At 39.4% G+C, this 21,160-nt stretch overlaps 1 protein-coding gene across 1 annotated transcript in view; it reads left to right on the top strand.

Annotated features, from left to right (window-relative positions):
* PIP5K1B (phosphatidylinositol-4-phosphate 5-kinase type 1 beta) overlaps nt 1-21,160 on the top strand; it is a 347,555-nt gene that overhangs the window by 185,005 nt on the left and 141,390 nt on the right. The window contains exons 5-6 of the mRNA XM_070375799.1: nt 6,850-6,967; nt 16,866-17,018. Coding sequence (XP_070231900.1) covers nt 6,850-6,967; nt 16,866-17,018 — 271 coding nt within the window. The remainder of the gene's footprint in view (nt 1-6,849; nt 6,968-16,865; nt 17,019-21,160) is intronic.

The raw sequence follows: 21,160 nt of genomic DNA, 5'->3' as shown, positions 1-21,160 counted from the left end.
CTGGAACTTATACCATTGGCTTCCCTGACTCTCAGACCTTTGGTTTTGGTTTGGAATTACACTACCAGCTTTCTTGGGCCCCCAGCTTGCATATGGCAGATCGTTGGATTTCTCAGCCTCCATAACCGCATGAGCCAATTCCTTATAATAAATCTGTCACCTAGGAGTTGCTGACCCACTCGTTTTGCCAGGAGGCCACTAACAGTTACAGTTTGAAATCAAGGAAGCTCACCATATATAAAATGTTGCCTCTAAAACATCAAAGCTCTGGGCCTCAGCTCCAAAACTGAGCCTCTTAAGAGTCCTGGAGATACTAAATCAATTTCACCCCATTGCTGAGCATCAGATCTCTCCACTCAGTGCCACTGAAAATAGCGCTTGGTTATCAGGCTCTGAAACCACACATGCAAAGCAGGGTGTTCACGATACGTACAAATGAGAACCCCTAAATGGCTAATCAAATTCAGCCCACCTGATCCTGCAACATTATTAGGGATGGGGAGCATGGGGATGGGGAGATAATTGGGGTATTTGGGGAGGTTGTACCCTGAAACCTTTAACAGGATCCTAAAAAGGAAGACTAACCGAGGAAGATCAAGTTGAAATTAAGGCCAACCTAATTGCTGCTGACTGTTCCACTGCCTTGGTGTAGATCTAATCTCCTCCTCTTGTTTGTTCCTGACTAATTTAGGTCATTACTTTCCCTCCCTAGGCTCTGACTTCCTTATCTGCTAAATGGGAAATTCCAGATGCTAGCTACTGCTTCCTCAAGCTTCAGCATTGTAACCCCAAACATTTACTGCCATTGAGAAATAACATACGTTTGGACTGAGGACAAGCATTAACTTTAAATTAATTTCAGTTAAATTGAAAACTGAACCCACCTCCGAAGAGTAAATATCAAAATCCCAAAGCTGATCCATAATAAACTCTAACTGCTTCTTGATGAAATAAGGGAGAAAAGAACAAGATAAAGTACTATTTTTTATTTGAAGTTTCTTCCTCCTTTGGTGAGGTTAACAAACCCTTTCTTTAGTAACTTGGTAAAGTAGAACTGTGTGTTGGCTTACTTATTTAGGTTCTTACTTGGCAAAATAAAATTGGAGATCCTACGTGGGCCTCAAGATTTTTTAAAGGTTTTTTTCTTAATATATATTAATTTTATTGAAATATAGTTGACTTACAATGTTTCAGGTGCACAGCAAGATGATTCAGTTATACATATACACATATATTATTTTTGAAATTATTTTCCATTATAGGTCATGATAAATATTGACTATAGTTCCCTGTGCTATACAGTAAACCTTTGTTGCATGTTTCATATCTGTTTTTTAAAATTAGAAACTAACATTCTGTTCATACTAAATCAGACAACTAAAAATGTATGACATTTCGGCCTCCAGATTTTTATTGTTGAAATTTTACCAGCTCACAGGATCCAAACATCTCGAATCACTGCTGAAAACATCGTAGCTGAAATTTCCAAAGCCTCAATTTTATGCTAAGACAGGAAACTGGGGTCTTTTTTAAACGGGTTGAAGAGACCTAAGTCTTAAATTGTGAAGAAGTCTTCTCTTCGGCAGACTTCAGTTTTGCTGAATCTAGATGCCTGACTGCTCCTGATGGCTGCCACCAGGCTCAGGGCTGGAAAGCCCTCAGGGGTCTTTGGTGGCGCTTTCCCACTGGCCAGTGGATAAATGCTGATTGCAGTTGTGTCTGCTGCCTTGGCTCAGCATTTCCTGCATGTGCAGAGGAGCCTCTGTGCTGGACACCAGTGGACCAGCACCCACACTGGTACCCCGTAGGTACCCTGTAGGTCCCCCGTAGGTCTGCTGGCTGATCCTTGCTGCACCTGCTGTGTGGTGTTGCTCTTGCGCCCTGTACCTCCTGACAACCTCCAGCTGGGGCCAACAGTCCAGTAATTTGCATTTCTTTCAGTAGAGCTTCATTCATGTCAGGTTGCTATTTGTTATTCACTGGAGCAGCTTACTAAGCAGAAGGGTTACTGAACCTTTCTGCTGTGTGGTACCCAGTGTGCAGAGCTTTGTTTTGGGCTTATGGCTTTTACCCCCAACTTAAAAAAAAAATTTAATGTTGTAAATGGTAATACATAGAAGGGTTAATCCTCATGATGCTTTTAAAAGAAATACTGTGCATAGTGTCCCTTTCATTCCTGTCCCTTTTGTACCCAGTGTCTAGCTCTAGCTGTACTGACCCCTGTTACTAGGGACCTGTACATCCTTCAAGGGTTTTTTTTATGCAGATACATGCCAAAGATATATTTTTTTGTTTTTGTATACAAGTGTTGGCATGCCATACACAGTATTTTGCATCAACCTTCTTTCACTTAATGTGTCTCAGATCTCACCATGTCAGTGTGTTTTGGTCTCTAAGTCAACGTCCAACTCTTTGTGACCTCATGGACTGCAGCATGCCAGGCTCCCCTGTCCTTCACTCTCAGAATTTGCTCAAATTCCTGTCCATTGAGTCTGTAATGCTATCTTACCATCTCATCCTCTGTTCCCTCCTTCTCCTCCTGTCCTCAATCTTTCACAGCATCAGGGTCTTTTCCTATGAATCTACTCTTCACATCAGATGGCCACAGTACTGGAGCTTCAGCTTCGGCATCAGTCCTTCCAATGACTATTCAGGGTTGCTTGAGTGTAGGATTGACTGATTGATTTCCTTGCTGTCCGAGGGACTCTCAAGAGTCTTCTCCAACACCACAGTTTGAAAGCATCGATTCTTTGGTGCTCAGCCACCTTTATGGTCCAACTGTCACATCCATACATGGCTACTGGAAAAACTACAGCCTTGACTTTATGGACCTTTGTCCACAAAGTGACTTCTATGCTTTTTAATTAAGCTATCTAGGTTTGTCACAGCTTTCGTTTCAAGGAGCAAGTGTCTTTTAATTTCATGGCTGCAGTCACTGTCTGCAGTGATACTGGAGCCCAGGAAAATAAAATCTGTCACTGCTTCCATTTTTTCCCCCATCTATTTGCCATGAAGTGATGGAACCAGATGCCATGATCTTAGTTTTTTGAATGTTGAGTTTTAAGCCAGGTTTTTAACTCTCGTCTTTCACCCTCATCAAGAGGCTCTTTAGTTCCTCTTCACTTTCTGCCATTAGAGTGGTATTATCTGCATAACTGAGGTTACATAAGCTTCTTCATTCTTTTGTAATAATTGCATAATATTCCAGTGTGTGACTGAACTTTAATTGACTTCCCTTCTGAGAGACATCTAAGTTGCTTCTAATCCTTCATCCTTATAAACAGTGCCATAATGAATAACCAGATACACATATGTCATTTTATACAAACACTAGTTTAGCATATAGTAATGCATTTGCTAAATCAAGAGTTATATATACATTTGTAATTTTGACAGTTGTAAAAAATGTCCTCCAAATAAAAAGTATCAATTTACTTTCCCACTAGTAGTGTCTCAGGGTGCTAGTCTCCCTTGAGCTATGGCAAAGTTTTAAATTTTTACTCATCTGAGGGAGAAAATGATCTCTTGGTGACAGTTAATTTGCATTTATTCTATGACAAATGAGGTTGAACATCTTTTCATATATTTAGGTCATTTGTACTTCCATTTCTGTGAACTGCCCGATTATACCTTTGGCTATTTTTAAAAAATATTAATATATAACTTTTTGGTCTTTTCTTTGCTGTATCTTAGAGCTCTTTATATTGGAAGGTTAGTTTTTTGTGAAATGAGTTGCACACGTTGGGGTGTCCAAAAAGTTCATTTGCGTTTTTCAGCCCAATGCTACAGAAAAACCCGAGTGAACTTTTTAGCCAACCCAGTATTTTCTCATTTTGTCACTTTCTTTTTCCTGCTTTAAAAAAAAACAAAAAACAAAACAGAACATTTAGCCACCTCATTCTTCATGTGACGTGTTCAACCCTGGGTTATCTCTTGTTTCCATGCAACCTCAATCATCCAAACTCACTGAGGGCTCCGCATGTGCCGGGGCATGGCCTTTCTCTCACATTTTCACCCACTCTGCCATGTCATTTCTAGAGGCTCGGTACCAGGTCTCAGAGAGCACAACTTGTCAGTGGCAGAGATGGAACTTGAACGCAAGTCTCCCTGAACTACAGGGAGTTAGGAGCGTCTCAGCTCCCACATAGGGGGTCCAGTGTGGTTTGAGAGAATGCAAAATCTTAACACTTGTCAAAGGAAAGCAGAATTCATGAACTATAATCTACTAGGAGAAAAACAAATGAAAAGTGGTCATTTATTATGATCCACTGTTAGGGAATGTTCCTCTCCATTCAGGCAAGTGGAGAAGTTCAAGATTGTATAACCTCAGCAGTTAATTATTAGTATCTGTTAATTATGCTGTGAAGAAATTGCCACTTCCTGTAATGCTTCTGTTAAGTATTATCCTTGTTCTCTGTTCATTGTCTCCATTATACAAATATAATTTATTGATGACCACATACAGGCAAGCCTGTATCATAGTTGATCCATACCTTTCTTTATATCTTAATGTGGCCCAAAGCTAGCTATTAATAGATTCAATTTATTTTTTTCATTTTTAGTGATGTAATGGCTTTTTATACCAGCTGTCAGGGGTCAGGGTGGATATGTAAAGAAATAAAGGTTCCCTTTCTTTAACTAGAGATGTTCTCTGTGTGTGTGTGTGTGTGTGTGTATGCACACATGTTGTCTGCCTGTCTCATCTCCAGGGAAACCTAACACTATCCTTTTCACACCTTTTCTGAATTAAGCACAGTAGTCAGGGAGATGTGAATCCAAGGAAAGCTGTTGTAATTAGTGGTAGATTCAGGGAAAGGTGAACAACTCAGGAAGCTCTGAGTAACCAAAAATGATAGTAATAAATACTGTATCCTCTCTGATAAAATATTGGGTCCCCAACTGCATCAGAATAAATCATTTGAAGAATAATTCCATGTAAGTGGAACGGGTGTTTTATTTTACTCTTGAATGTTGAAGGTGATCTGTAATAGAATGAATTATTTTGACTGCATGAGATAGAAAGGAGATAAGAGAGTGGGAGAAAATGAAAAATTGGCAACACTCTTGGCCCACTGAAAGTAGCCTGCTTCAGATTATCAGTACTTGCTTGCAACAGTGAGAAAAGATGTCAGAGGTCTCTATGAGCCTCTTTGCTCTTAATCTCTTATTTCTACACAGCCCATGTTTTCAAGTTATAATTATGTAAGTTCCGAAATCATTCCTTTTGGCAGTCCCATAAGACATATAACTGAGTGCATGTCTCATAAATCCCAAAATATGGGATGAGGAAATGTTTGGACACCATGCCTGGGTATCATACAAGCATTATGAATATTCAACTGTGCTTGCTTAGGGCAACAATAGCCATTTCAGTGAGCGGATGATCTGGTCATATGTGAGTTCTTCTCCCGAGCAGCCTCCATTCCTGTGTCACTCCCGTCCTGTATGTGCCTTGCTGCTGCCTGAGTGCAGCCCTGGCCTTCCCAGAGAAGATTGGTTGTTATAGGATGGCCCCTAACAACACAAGCTTACTACTTCTTTTGGAAGTCACCAAAAGAAACGGTCATGTGTAACCATGCGGGGGAAAACTGGCCACATGATATATTGAACAGGTCATTTCCTAAATAGTTTTTAAGGATGATTTTGGACTATGTGATTTTTTTTTTCCTTTTATGTTGACTTTTGAACCTAAGCTTCATCTAAGAATCAAGTTTACTGAACTAGCATTATCTTAAACTCATTTTTTTCAGTCACAAAATACTTATTGTCTGCCATGTGTCAGGTACTGATACAAACAAATCTAACAGACCTCAGCTACCTTAAATTGCAGCAGACTCTAAGTACTTGCTGTGTGCTGAAAGCCTTTCTATGTGCACAGTGTGTTTGTGTAATATCCAGGAAAGACCGGCCTCAGTGTCCCACCGAGAATGTGGTGAAAAAGGATTCTGAACCTCTAAATAAAAATTTTTTTACAATAAAAAATTAGGTAATGTCATGTGAAATGTCTTACTGTATGTAGTCAAAGAATAAAATGGATGGTAAGCATCATAAACATAAAAATTCAGAGTAGTGGTTGTCTCTAAGGAGAAGGAGGAGTATATGATCCATAAAAAGTACTAAAGGCAATTGAACGACACGAATAATGTTTTATTTCTTAAGCAGCAGTTTAGGTGCATGAGTATTTGCTGATCTCCTTATACCTTATACCTGTCATAAATTTTGTACAAAAATTTTCAAAGATGATGAACCCAGAAGAGGAAAAAAATCATGATATGTATGGGAATGGAAAATAGGTTTCAAAATCCCTAAATATTAAGGTCTTTTCCCTGTAACTGTGGATATAAGAAAGAGTTTAGCACCCATCTATTTCCACTGTGTTGGTTCTTTCTGTTGGTGAGACATTTGCTAAGTTATTTTACTTATTCCTACTTTAAAATGTTTATGCAATATTCAAAATTCATGGCCAAAAAAATGCATTTTTGAAATTGCTCAAAACACTGGATCTTATACCTAAAGCATTACAGCAGTGGTTTCATTGGAGAGAATGGAGTGCTTTTCCCAGAAAGGAGGCACAGGGGGATGAAGAATTTTCAGGCTGAAGACACATTGTGACTGGCAGGGGATGCGAGCTTGGAGTGGCCCTTGCTGCATTAGCAGCTGTTTTTCCCTGATGGCCATTGGCCTTTGTGACACTAGCTTAGAGGGACTCAGTATCAAGGGATGTTTTACTAGAGGGGAAATTGGTACAGGACTAAGAGAGCTAGAATTTGAAGTCAAAATTGTCTTTGCTGATGTTCTTTATCTCTCTCTCTCTCTCTCTTTTTTTTCTTTTTAACATTTTAACTGCAGTGAAGGGAGCAATCTGACCCCAGCACATCACTATCCAGACTTCAGATTTAAGACATATGCTCCACTAGCATTCCGATATTTCAGAGAACTTTTTGGTATCAAGCCTGATGATTACTTGGTAAGAACTTATCATTTTCCTTCCTTCTCCAGAAATGTGTGACGTCAACATTTGTCTCATAGCAATAGCAACAAGTGTCTCATAGCAACAGCAACAAATAGCCTGGGTCTCTTACTTTACAAAACTCTGGAGCATAGCAAAAGGATCAAGTTTTATAACGATTATAAATTTAGCTTCAGGAAATGTGGTTTGACTCTAAGTTTTACCTGATAGCTATAGAATCTACTATGGTAATTGATATTTAAATAAGTGGAATTCAGTTGCTACTTTAGATAATTCTTCTAAGAGATATAATTAGCTATAAATACTCCTGTGAGTTTTGTTGATTGAGTTCTCTTTGAAAGTCTTCCTGGTTTAATTGCCTTATTTGTACCATTCGTCTCAAACCTGCCATGGCCCATGGCCATGTTCACCTTGACCTACAATTTGAATATGATTTTAGAGAAGCTGGATAGTTTTGTCCTAAACAGCTTTTCATGTGGCCTCTTTCTGAAGGTATTTTTTATTTGGTACGAGGGCATGTATTACCCTTAAGTCTGTCTTTTCTCCCTGTCTGCCTTTTGGCACGCAGCCAGTACAAACACAGCAGGCTTTTTGTGAGAAAGTCTGATGTGACCTCAGAGTTTTACCTTATTCCTGTTCAAGAAGCCAGGAAGTTTCTTTCTGTTTCAAGAGAAAAATGGTTTATCTTATAATTTGATCACTGTTAACACCCTGGGGCTCTTGAAAATTGGTTTTCAAGAAGCTTTAGGAAGGATACCATCAAATATTTATTGTTCATTCCATTCTGAATGATCTTAGTAAGACTTGAGCCAGATCTGAGAATAATCCTTTGCAGAAGAAGTACAGCAACATGTGTTACTTAATAACAGAGAATATTTAAACTCTGTTTTATACTTTGAATATACTACAAATGATTAAATTCAAAGCTGATTCTGTTCCGAGCTGATAAAACCCATGAATGACCCTCTCCCTTAGTTGAGCCCTAAGGAAAACTTCTGCCTGATGAATGAAAGAGTATACTGGTTGCTCAAGGAAGTAATATTAAGTCTTCATAGAGCATGAGAACTGTGTGTACTGTGGGCGTCCTGCTGCCTTAAATGTGCACTCATACTACTCACATTTGGGTTTCCCTGGTAGCTCAGTGGGTAAAGAATCCGCTTGCAATGAAGGAGACCCTGGTTCAGTTCCTGGGTCAGGAAGATCTGCTGGAGAAGGGATAGGCTACCCACTCCAGTTTTCTCGGGCTTCCCTGGTGGCTCAGTTGGTAAAGAATCCACCTGCCGTGTGGGAGACCTGGCCTCTCTCTCTAGATTGGGAAGATCCCTGGAGAAGGGAACGGCTACCTACTCCAGTATTCTGGCCTGGACAATTCTCTGGGCTGTATAGTCCATGGGGTCGCAAAGAGTCAGACATAACTGAGTGACTTTCACATACAACTCAACATCAAAAATAAACAACCTGATTTAAAAATGAGCAGAGGCTGTGAATAGACATTTCCCCAAAAAAGGCATACAGATGGCCAACAGGTACATGAAAAGATGCTTAGTATCACTAATCAACAGAGAGATGCAAATCAAAACCACACAAGCTGCCACTTCACATCTGTGAGATGGCTGTGCCGCTCTCTGCCTCCCCACACCCCACACCTCTACTCTCCACACCCCACTGGTGGAGAGATTAGGTGCTTCTACAGCAATGTCAACCCTGCCCTCTTAACCACGCAAGTACATGAACACAGGCATTAGCAGGATGTGGGGCAGGATTTACATTAGGGAAGATCCTTTAGTTTCTGGCCATTTGGTAGTTACTGAGGGTCACTGTTATTCACGAAACATGTTTGGAGAACCCAATGAGGTCTTGATACTGTGTTATTGAAAACAAGATTGATGATAGCTCATCTTCTGCCATATGTTACAAGTTAATGGATTCTCTCTTTCTGACTTACCTTGAGCTTCTGCCAACCAAGGTGATGCCCCAGACTTGCATTTCATAACACAGATTCAATCAGTGTGATGAGATGGCTGTCTACCTGACAGGTCTCCATTTAGTGGGCCAGTGGCCATCAACCTGCAGGCTAGGAAGCCCATTCTTTAGTCAGTCTACCTCACAGGATTTCTTTCCTTGGGAAGGCCTTTTTCTAAGCAACAAGTCACATAGCTTATACAGTTTCCTAATGAGCTTTTAAGCTGGAAAAATTACCTTCATAATGGGGTCAGAATGTTTACAAAGGAGCAGGAGGCTGTGTGATGGCTTCTCAAAGCAGAAGTCCTCCTTCATGTACCTGGCAGAAGGTCGTTAATTGATTATTTGGTACTTTGAACAGCAACTGTAACTAAAACGCTTCGCTAATAATTATGGAGAGATTCAAAAAAATTACAAGTCATGACACTCAAAGAACTTAGAATCCAATTGGGATGATGATTGATGTGGGAAAACCACCCATTCTACCAGGCAGTAATTAAGAAGAGGAAGAGAAACAATAAATGCTCGAAGATTTCAAAGGAGGGAGAAGTCGCTCTCTCTTGGATCAATGATTAGGAAGGCTTCTTATGGGTATGGCGTGGTTTAACCGTGACCTAAAAATTACAGTGAAATTTGAGTGGGTGGGGAAAAAAGGAAAGATGTTGGAATGGCATGTAAGGATGAGGAGCAGTGTTAGGACCATGAGACCAGAGATGCAAGCGCGTTAGATAGGACTTTGAATGGCCCAGTATAGCAGGAAGGGAAGGTTTTGATCAAGAATATTAGAAAGATCAGTTCAGTCCAGTTGCTTATTCGTGTCCAGCTCTTTGCGACCCTATGGACTGCAGCATGCCAGGCCTCCCTGTCCATCACCAACTCCCAGAGTTTACTCAAACTCATGTCTATTGAATCGGAGATGCCATCCAAGCATCTCATCCTCTGTCGTCCCCTTCTCCTCCTGCCTTCGATCTTTCCCAGCATCAGGGTCTTTTCAAATGAGTCAGTTCTTCGCATCAGGTGGCCAAAGTACTGGAGTTTCAAAGTATTGGAGTTTCAGCTTCAGTTTCAGCCCTTAGAAAGACAGAGCCAAATAATTCAAATAACTAGTTATGTTTTTTTAATTCTAGGAAATTAGTGAAATGTAAAGACTGACTAGATGTTTGATTATGTGGAAGATATTTTTTGTAAAGGGATGGAAAGGTATTTTGGTTCTCTTTCATAAGAGGAATCCTCATCCTTTAGAGACAAATAGTGGCTTACCTGGCAAAGAATTCACCTGCAATGCAGGAGACCCCAGCTCTATTCCTGGGTTGGGAAGATCCGCTGGAGAAGGGATGGGCTACCCACTCCAATATTCTTGGACTCCCCTGGTGGCTCAGCTGGTAATGAATCTGCCTGCAATGCGGGAGACCTGGGTTCAATCCCTGGGCTGGGAAAATCCCCTGGAGAAGGGAAGGGCTACCCACTCCAGTATTCTGGTCTAGAAAATTCCATGGACTGTATAGTCCATGGGGTCGCAAAGAGTTGGACACGACTAAGCGACACTCAGTAAAATACCAGAGAAATGATTTAATGTCTGTGATTTGCTTTAAAGAATCTGAGGAAAGCAGGCAGGGGAAGGACTGAGGATGTAAAGAGACAAGATAGGCTATGAGTTGATAGCTGTTGAAACCGAAAGATAGACACATGAATGTTAATTGCACAGTTCTCTACTTTTATGCATATTTGAAATTTTTCGTAATAAAAAGCTGGTGGAGGGGGTGCAGAGATAAGACCAGGCAGCTTAAGTGTACTTTTGTTTGATTGCATTTTCCACCTCCCTTGTTAATTGTACACACAGTTCCATAACCGGACCCATCTTTGGGAGCTGCAGAAGACAGAACAAGGGCCACGAGCCTCTAACTACATGGCTCCCTGGTCCCCGTAGCCAGGGCCTCCCTCAGCCCAGGCTCGAGGCAGCTCCCCTTATTGGTCTTGGAGCTTCTGGAGGCTCACCTCCAAAGCACTGTATCTGAGGACACTACCCAGTGATCTGGAGTGTGATAGATGAGGAAGGGGTCTTTTGCCTGAGGCATTGTGCTTCAGAGAGTCAGGCAGAACCTCAGAGACTTTTTAGCCCAACTGTTCATTGTAGATGAGGAATCTGACACCGGTGAAGGGAGGTGCCCAAGGTTACCCATGCTGAGGGGTGGAGGCACAGCCCAAGCCAGAACCATAGTCTCACATGCTTCCAACCACTGAGTCTTAGATGTCGTTAGATGGCAGGAATTCCCTGGATTCCACACTTTCACTCCCGAGGGCCCCAGTTCAATCCTTGGTTGGGGAACTGAGATTCCACAAACTGCACGGCACGGCCCCCGCAAAAAAACCCAAAAGGTATGGTCTCAAGGTGGTCACTCCCTAGCCGTCAAACTGCGAACTGTGGTTATCCATTCTGAAAAATGAGACAAAGAGGTCAAATACACCTAACAAAGCACATTTTGGAATGGTTAAGCCCCAAAAACAGAAGAATGAAATAAGATGGTGTCCCCTGAAATACCATGTGAAGGAAAAAAAAGGATAAGGCGTACATCACAAATACATCCTGGTATCCATCAAACTAGGGCTATCTAAACCCAAATTTGTGAAGATATACGGACCTAAATGGGAGGGGAAAGGCAAAGATGTAGGGATTGGTCACTATAGATAGATTTGATATCAGATCCCTGTGATATGTGTATTTCTGCTTAGTCTTATGCTGTTGCATCTGGATTTCAGCCTGAATTACTCTGATTACATTCTCAGTACTATTAAAATTCACCAAGTGCGTGCTGATTACAAATTCATGTTGAAACGTGCACAATTGGATGTGAGACAGTGTGGTGAGGGTGCAGCCGCGTGTATTACAAAGCAATTCAAATGCTCCTTCTTCCTTATTTGTTCCTAAATAAAGACCTCCCAGGGGAAGGGGCCCCAGAGCATCTTCACCCCATTTCTGCTTAGGCAACAAGCCTTTGGTTAATTTCCTTCTTTTCCAGGTGCCTGGGTATTCCCAAGTTCAGGGTGATTTAGGTTTATTGACACCCATAAGAAAGAGAGCAGGGTAAATAATTAAACACCATTGAGGGGAAGAAGTGGCAGGAAAAATGATCTCCACTTCACTGTGCAAGTTTACAGCGTTGATTTGCCTTGGCAGAGCCCAGCTGGACTGTTCTTTGCATTCTTTCCAGGGTACATAGGGAGGCCCTGCAGGAAATAGAAGGCAGGGAATGAACACACTGCAACAGCTTACACAGTGAGGGTGCCAGGAAGGTACATCAGGGTGCACACAGGAGCTTGTTGATCACAGCTAATTAACATGTTCCCATAGCTCCTCTTTATTTGCTCTGAAAAGGCAACATTTTGAAGAGGATAGCTTAGCAGAGAACAGTAACAGAGTTGCAAAGTGAAAAGCCATAGAAATCAGAGGTGATAATGGTAGAAAGGGTTCTGCATCCTAATGCCAACTTATTGTAGACTGACACTGAGCTAGAAGTGACCCCAAAATGGTTATTGAAAGAGGGCAAAACAACTGATTTCTCCATTCATATTCATCTGCAAATTGCATAATAAAGGAGTATTTGGCAATTAGTAACCAATGAAAGAGTCTCCAGTTTGTGTCACTGCTTCTGGAAGAATCTGAGACTTTAATTGGAAGCCGATGTTCACATCTGAATCCAGTTTTCCCTAGACAGCTCTTCCTGAATCACCCCCTAATTTCTCTATTTGCAGCCCCTAATTTCTGCATTCTTTGTTGTTTTTGTACTTTCACAACATTTACTCCTACCCACAAGAGGATTCTATGCCAGAAATCCAAACCCCATGGAACAAAGAATCAAAATCCTAAGAGAGTCTGGGATCTGCCTTCATTTTTTATGAGAATGGAAATAAATGAAAATTTTATTTAAATAAATTATTTATTTATAAATAAATAATTTATTTATTTATAAATAAATGAATACACTTATTTTCCTGAGTCTCAGATTTGTCATTACACAAATCACCTACTTTTTCTTTAAAAAGAAAAATTTTAAAAAGTTAATTTCTTTAATTGAAGTATAGTTAACTCGCAGTGTTGTATTGGTTTCAAGTGTACTGCAAAGTGATTCAGATATATAGATATATATATATATATGCATATACACTCTTTTTCAGATCCTTTTCCATTATAGATTATTACAAGATATTGAGTGGACTTCCCTGTGCTATACAGTGGGTCCTTGTTGTTGTTTATCTATTTTATGTAGAGTAGTATGTCTTAATCCCAAACTCCTAACTTATCTCATCACCCCCCACCCGTCTCTTTTCTTGCTTCACCAAGATCATCTTAGTGTGTACCTTTGAGTAGCCTTCTTGTCATGGGAGTTAGGCTGAAACTCTCAGTACATCCTAGGGCACTGCTGAGCATGTAGTGAAAAATGGCAATAGCCATGCCTAAGTGGTCACTCTTTGCCAGGGATTTAAAAAACATTTATTTTTAACACTCTGAGATGCTATCAAGTATATATCACCATCTTTATTTTAGAGACGAGGTTTCTAAGACTCCAAGTGCTAAATTACTCAAGGTCACATGACTAGCCACTGGCAGAGTCATGATTTTACAAACAGTCGGTTGATTCCAAACCCAGGCCTTTCCTTCCACTTGGACTCTGCCCAAGAGCGGGAAAGGTTCCCTCTGCTTCCTCTTGGCTTTTACAGCATCCTGTGTGGAGGCTGATGACTGTTTTTATTTTCCTTGCATATCCTCAACTAATTCTTGAGGTCTTAGGTTGCTGTGCTGCTTAGCAAGAGAGCTCCAGGAAGCAAGGCTGGAGGAAAAAGGAGAAGGTAGGGGATGGAAGTTGCCAGTGATGTTAAGAAAGACAGTGAACTCTTGCTTATTTTTTTTCCTGGTGAATTCTGTTTCCCTTACCCACAGTGCTGCCAAAGCAGGATGATTTAAAAGGTAACATCTAGACACTGCCTTTTAGTCATTTTTCTCCCATTTTCTCTCTTTCTTCTCCTCCCTCCTTCCCTTCTTCCTCGTATCCTCTCAGATGTTTCTTTGATAAGGACTTACATATTCACAAACCCAGATAAAACACTTTGAAGGATGTTCAGCCCTGGTGATTTCAAATGCCTCCATCCTCAAAATACAGTTCCTTAAATCCCTGCTCTTGCCTCTCACCAGGGCTGGTCTGATCTCACACATTAACTTCCTTACCTTTTTTTCTGCCCACAGTGTTTCTATAAGTCAATAATAGGGATTATTAAGTAGTAAACACTAAACTCATAAACCTAAAATTTCCTGTTCTGCTGGTTTGGGGCACTACTTGGGGAGACTGACAGCCCTTCAGTTGTTGGTAAATTTCAGTCATTTATTTACAAAAATTTATCGAGTCCCTTCTGTGTACAAGGCACAGATCCTGAACCATATCAGAATTTAAGAGTCATGGTTTCTGCCCTCATAGAGTTTTATAGTCTAGAGGGAACTTGGAATAGGTAAATAGGCCATTAAGGTACTTTGTGGTACTCAAACGGTAAAGAATCTGCCTGCAATGCAGGAGACCTGGGTTCGATCCCTGGGTTGGGGAAATCCCCTGGAGAAGGGAATAGCAACCCACTCCAGTATTACCTGGAGAATTCCATTGGCAGAGAGGTCTGGCAGACTGCAATCCATGGGGTTGCAAAGAGTCAGACATGACTGAGTGACTAACACAGTCACGTGCTATCTTCTGTGACGAGAGCATCCAGTGCCAGGAAGCAGGTGATGTGGACCCGCAGAACCAGGCAGAGTTTTCTGGAGCAAGTGCTGTCCAGCAGACACTGAAGGCCAGCATCACTATACCAGCCTCCTTACTGAGTCTTCCTTCTGTCCTCCTACTGGGGCCTCTCAGCACAGCAGAGGGAGTGAGTGGTCCTCTGCTACAGACCCTCCAGTGGCTTTCAGCTCCCCTAAATAAAAGGCCACTTCCGTATATAGCCTATATATTTGTCTGTCCCACCAGACCCTTCTGGCTTCTTCCCCTTCAGCTGTCCTCTCTGCCCCCTCTGCTTCAGCCGTGGCCTCCTTGCTGTGCCATGAACTCTCCAGGTCTCAAGATCTTAGCCTTTGCCCTTCCTTCTGCCTTCAGTACCCTTTCTCCAGATATTCCCCAGGCCTCTCCTCAAATGCCGCCTTCCCAATGAGGCTTTTAGTGGCCACCTTGTCTTCATCATTGGTGGTACTCCCATCCCCCTTTCCCTGTGTCCTTTCTCTCAACAGCACTTAAGCACATTCTGATGTGTAAATTATTTACTTTTTTGTTGGCTGTTTCCTCGTACTACTGTATAAGCTTCCTAAGCGCCTGGGGCAGTGCATCTATCTGCACTCAGTAGGTACTTTTTAAATGTTGAATGAACATGGATAGTGCATTTCTGGCATAGAACTAGAATCATATGTGATATTAACCAAATCATCCTAAGGGTTTTCTTGAAGAATCGGCAAGCCAAGTGGATGATAAAATCCGTATGTCAAGTGTTTAAGTGCATATACATCCTACCAAAAATAATTTGTTGTCATATAATGGTAGTCCAGTGTCTGTTGTCAAGAAAATAAGGTGTTTTTTTTTTTTTAAGGAAGTTTTATTCGGTGGTATTCAGCTAGATGAAGGTAGCATGGAGGTAGGTGGTTTCTGATAGAAGAAAATGCAGTCAATAATCAAGAGTGTGTGGCACACTTGAGAAAATGAGAAATAGTTCTCTGGAGTTAGAGTTTAAGGAGGAAAGGGATGAGAGAGAAGGCTGAAGAGCAGAGCTTTGTCATCCATGGAGTTGAACGCTGTGCTGAGAAACTTGGATGTAATTGTCTCTATTAACAGTGGAACCCACAGGAAGGTTTGAAGGCTTGGAAGGCTATGCAGTTTGGAAGGATCTCTGGTTTCCTGGTGGAGGATTCTCAGGAGGAGTCAAGAGTGAATAGCTTAGAACAGGTGGAGCTTGCCATATAATCAAGGTATGGAATGATGAAACCACTGAATTTCAGGAATTTGAAAAAGAGATGTCATGAATGGGGCAGATATTAGCAGTAGTCTGGATATGGAAGATGAACAAATGTGAAACATCAAGGATGATGTCTCAGTTTCTGGTTTGGAGAACAGAGTGAATGATGCTTCCTTTCTATAAGAGAGGGAAAAAGAAGACGGAGGATGGGGGAGGAACAGATGATCTAGTCAGCATGTATAGTTGTACAAGGTGTGCACCACCCAGAAATACCTGGCTAAGGTGAAGGAGTGAAGCCTGGAATCTATCCCTTCATCTGTTCACCAACCTTTTTATGGCTCGGAGCTGCATATACCAGGAAAAAAAAAAAAGTTCCTTCTTTCTAATCACTACCAAGACACCACATGGGCTAACCACAGGCTGAGATGAACTTACTTTTGAAATTGTTACATATGAAGTGTTTGTGGTATAACTAAGTAGAAATGTCTGTTACACAGTTAGACATACAGGTCTGGATCCCCTAGGGAGATCTTGGCTGGAGATGCAGGTGTTAGAGTCATCTCTTTGTTGAAATCATGAGTGAATGACCTCTCTTAGAGTAAACAGTGAGACAAGAATATGTGTTGGTGTCAAGTGAGGAATACACAGTGGGGACCACACCTTCCATTCTTATTTTCTGGGCACTTGCTAGAAACAAAGTGCCTTGGTCAACTCCACTCTTGGGAGTTATTGAACAAATATGGTGATTCATGATTCTGTTATTAAGGTAAATGGATCAGCTAAATTTTTAGAAATCTCATAAGAGCCATGTTAGTATACCTAGAGTCTCCTCTTAAAGCTGTTGGAGAGGGCTTCCTGTTTTAACATGGGTAAGACATGTAATGCTCTGATTTTCTTCATTGGCTGCATCATACACATTAATGCATTTTTACTGCTTATGTATTTGTTCTTGTAGTATTCCATATGCAGTGAACCTCTAATAGAGCTGTCTAACCCTGGAGCCAGTGGATCCTTGTTTTTTGTGACCAGTGACGATGAATTTATCATCAAAACAGTTCAGCATAAAGAAGCGGAGTTCCTTCAGAAGCTACTGCCAGGCTATTACATGGTAAGTGCATGTAATTAAAGCTTCTACTTTAGATTTAATTACTTTCCTCCAGTTTTTTTTTTTAATGCTTTTTTTTATTTTCAGTAACTCTGGCATGTTTCTTTCTCCTTGGTGAGGTTTATTTTGCATTTAGAGTATACTATGAAATTGATTGAATAGATTTTGAGAAGTAAGTAGAACTATGTAGTAGTCCTGGGCTCATATCCCACTCGGCCATCAACTAACTTGTGTGACCAGGAGTAAATAAGGTAAGCTCTGAGCCTCAGTCTTTGAAGGCTGGCAGACACCTGTCTTCCATGGTGGTTGTAATAAAGACAGGATCCAGGATGCAGGATAAAGGAAGCAATGTACTGCAGAGCACTTTGTATGTAGTAGTAATATGAGTAGTTAACATTCATTGAGGACTAAGTTGTAAAACTGATGAGGTAATTGAGACAAAGATAAATGGAATCACTTGCCAAGGGTTATTTAGCTAATGAGCTATAGATCCGGGGCTTGAACACAAACAGTGGGGGTCCAGAGGGTGCGTCTTTAACCCGTGCACCTTATAGGGCCACGCATTCAGCATTAGCCACTTTTAGCCATCACACTTCAGAATTGAGGATGTCATAGGTTAAATGCAACATGAAGATCACCTTCCATGTAATGTTTTAGAGACAAAGGAACTATAACCTAGCCCAGAATTTGGATTTGCTAAACATTTAGACCAGATTTTTCCTGTTTTGATGATAAATTCATTGTCACTGGTCACAAAAAACAAGGATCCACTGGCTCCAGGGTTAGACAGCTCTATTAGACATTCACTGCATATGGAATACTACAAGAACAAATACATTAGCAGTAAAAATACATGAATGGGTATGACGCATCCAATGAAGAAAATCAGAGCATTACATGTCTTACCCATGTTGAAATAGGAAGCCCTCTCCAATGTTTGTTTCCAGGCAAACATTTTCCTCAGTAGATTTGTTGTTTTCATACCTCTGATTTCTTTGTACTTTCATGGCAGTTATTACTTTTCTGTGATTGGAATGGTAGCAGGATTTTAAAAGCCACAGTTCTGCTATTCATTTGCTATGAGAGGTGATAACTGTCATCTTTGTTTCAAAACAAAATTGATGAGATACACCACACAGCTCATTAGAGTGTAAAAATATTTTTAAATTCCAAAATCTGCTCAAGATAACAGTAACTGCCCTAAGTTAGTCTCACATATAAATATAGGAATTGAAAATCTAAACAAAAATCTTAGTGGACAGCATACACAGATTTTAAAAGATTTTGATCCTGAACAAAAATTTTTTTTTTTTTAGCACAAAAAATGTAGCACTGGAAAAATTTTTTTAGCACAAATTATCTACTTTATATTAGGGAAAATAGAAAATACAGAAAAGGAAAAAATGCAACCAACTGTATTTATTTTCTCAGAGATACACATTGCTAGTATTTGGTATATATCCTTTCAAATGTATCCTAGTCATATACACATTTTTAAATAATTTAAAATTGCAGTCAAACTCACATAGTACTCTTTGTTAATCTTCTAAGTGAGTAAATCTTAAACTTCTCTATTTCTAAGCTTAGGTAGATTAGTCTCTTATTGTAGAACTGCACTGTCCAATATGGTAGCCAATAGCCATATGTGGCTATTAAATTAAGTAAAATTTTAAAATTTAGCCTAATCAAGTAATTTTATACCAACCATGTAAGCTAGTATAACAAATAATATAATTCATCTTATTAACAAGAAAAAACGTGAGCATTATGTGGTTATCCATCTAAATATCCGAGAGAATTCTTAAAATTGGAAATTTTTACATAATAGGTAAATAAATCAATAGGCATAAAAACCAACATTTATCAATCTCCCAGAGTTCACATATCTTCATGGAGAAGAACAAAAGCTCTTTCATTGAAAGTAGTAGAAAAAGATAAGGATGCTTTCCATCAATGATCTTTTCTAATGTATTGCTAGAATTTCCAGCAGTAACTTTTTGAGTATAAAAAAACATAGAAGAAAAGTATAAACACTGTTATGTACAGATGATGAAATTGAAAATGAGCAAAACTTCAAGAAAATAAACCAGTAGTTTCCAGAGGTAATGAAAATCCAGTAGATTTGCAGGATATTTGGTAAATAAATCCATCATATTCTATTATGTAGATCATATAAAGTTGGAGAGTATAAGGGGGAAAAAAGAATTCCATTTGTGATGACAATAATTTATAATGATTATTATTAAAGATATAAATAAATGAAGACATACTATAATTCTGATTGGAAAGCAGCTTATAGTAAGTATAGTGTATGAACAATACTCCAAAAAGAATTTATAAAATTTTATTTAATAAGAACTCAAGTGCTTATGTCTATAAAACAAATGAACAAGACCAATATGAAGGAAACTACAAAATGTTATTGAAGGACATAAACAGAGTTCTGAAATAATAAATGTGCATCATTCCTGAACCCAGAATTATAATTTTAATTGCCCACATAAATTTATAAATCCAGTCTAATTCCAATCAAAAATTCTAATAGGATTTTTTCCCCTGAACTTAACAGAGCTGGTTCATTTGAAAGTGAAAACAAATATTATATTAAGAGTAGTTTTAAAAACAAACAGGAAAGCAAGCCTATAGAAATGGACAATACATTTTGGCAAAGGAGAATATGTTAGGCCTGCCATAACATACACCAGAAATGTGTAAGTCTGTACTAGTATTAAAGTGGTGGCTTTTGTACAGATCGAGACAAAAAGAGCAATGGAGTCAAATAAAGTGTAGAAATAGACTCGTGTGTATTTGACAACTTATTGCCTGATGTAGGAGGGACTTAAATTCAATTGAGAAAGGACAGACCGTTTAATAAATGGTTATCCATTTGAAAAAAGAAAAAATCCCCTTTTTCAGATCTTTTGCATACAGTTACTTGCAGACAAGGGAAACAAAAGCAAAAAAAATAAATAAATGGGACTGCACCAGACTAAAATACTTTGCACAATAAAGGAAACTATCAATGAAATGAAAAGATCACCTACTATATGGGAAAAGATATTCATAAATGATATATATGATGAGGTTAATATCCAAAGCCTATAAAAAAACTCATAAAACTCAACTTGAAAAGTAAATAATAAGCAACTCACTTAAAATATCTTTTAAAAATGTCAAAAACAGGCACATGTAAAGATGCAAATCAAAATAGAGAAATACAAATCAAACCTCAATGAGGTATCACCTCACACCAGTCAGAATGGCCGTGTTTAAAAAGCCTATAAATAATAAATGCTGGACAGGATGTGCAGAAAAAGAAGCCCTCCTACACTATTGGTGGGAATGTGAAATGGTGTAGCCACTGTGGAGAACAGTATGGAAATTCCATGAAAAACTAAAAATATATCTACCATATGATTTTGCAATCCCACTCTTAGGCATATAGATGGAGAAACTCTAATTTGAAAAGATGCACCCCAGTGTTCCTAGCACTATTTACAATAACCAAGACATGGAAGCAACCTTAGCATCCCTCAACAGGTGAATGGATAAAGAAGATATGGTACATATATAAATAATGGAATATTAATCAGCCATAAAAAGTAAATAATGCCAATTGCAGCAACATGGATGGACCTAGAGATTCTCTTACTAAGGGAAATTAAGGCAGATAAAGAAATATGTGGTGTCACTTTTATGTGGAACCAAAAAAATGCAAATGAACTTAATTTTAAAACAGAAAGAGTCTCACAGACATAGAAAACAGACTTACACTTACCAAAAGGGAAAGGGGTAGAGAGAAAAATTAGGAATTTGGGATTAATAGATATACTACTTTATATAAAATAGATTAACAACAGGGTCTACTGTATAGCACAGGGAACTATATTCAGTATCTTCTAAAAACCTGTAATGGAAAAGAATCTGAAAAAGTTACTTATATATGTATAAAGTTATATATATATGTGTGTGTGTGTATATATAAAACTGAATCATTCTGCTGTACACCAGAAGCTAACACATTATAAATCAAATATACTTCAACAAAAAATGAAAATAAATTGGGCACACTATCTGACTAGACATTTTCCCAAAGAAGATATACAGATGGCACAGGAAAAGATGCTTAATATAACTAATCATCA

Source organism: Bos mutus, chromosome 8 (genome assembly GCF_027580195.1).
Source record: "Bos mutus isolate GX-2022 chromosome 8, NWIPB_WYAK_1.1, whole genome shotgun sequence".
Lineage (NCBI taxonomy): Eukaryota > Metazoa > Chordata > Mammalia > Artiodactyla > Bovidae > Bos > Bos mutus.
This window is presented reverse-complemented; position numbering and strand designations above follow the sequence as displayed.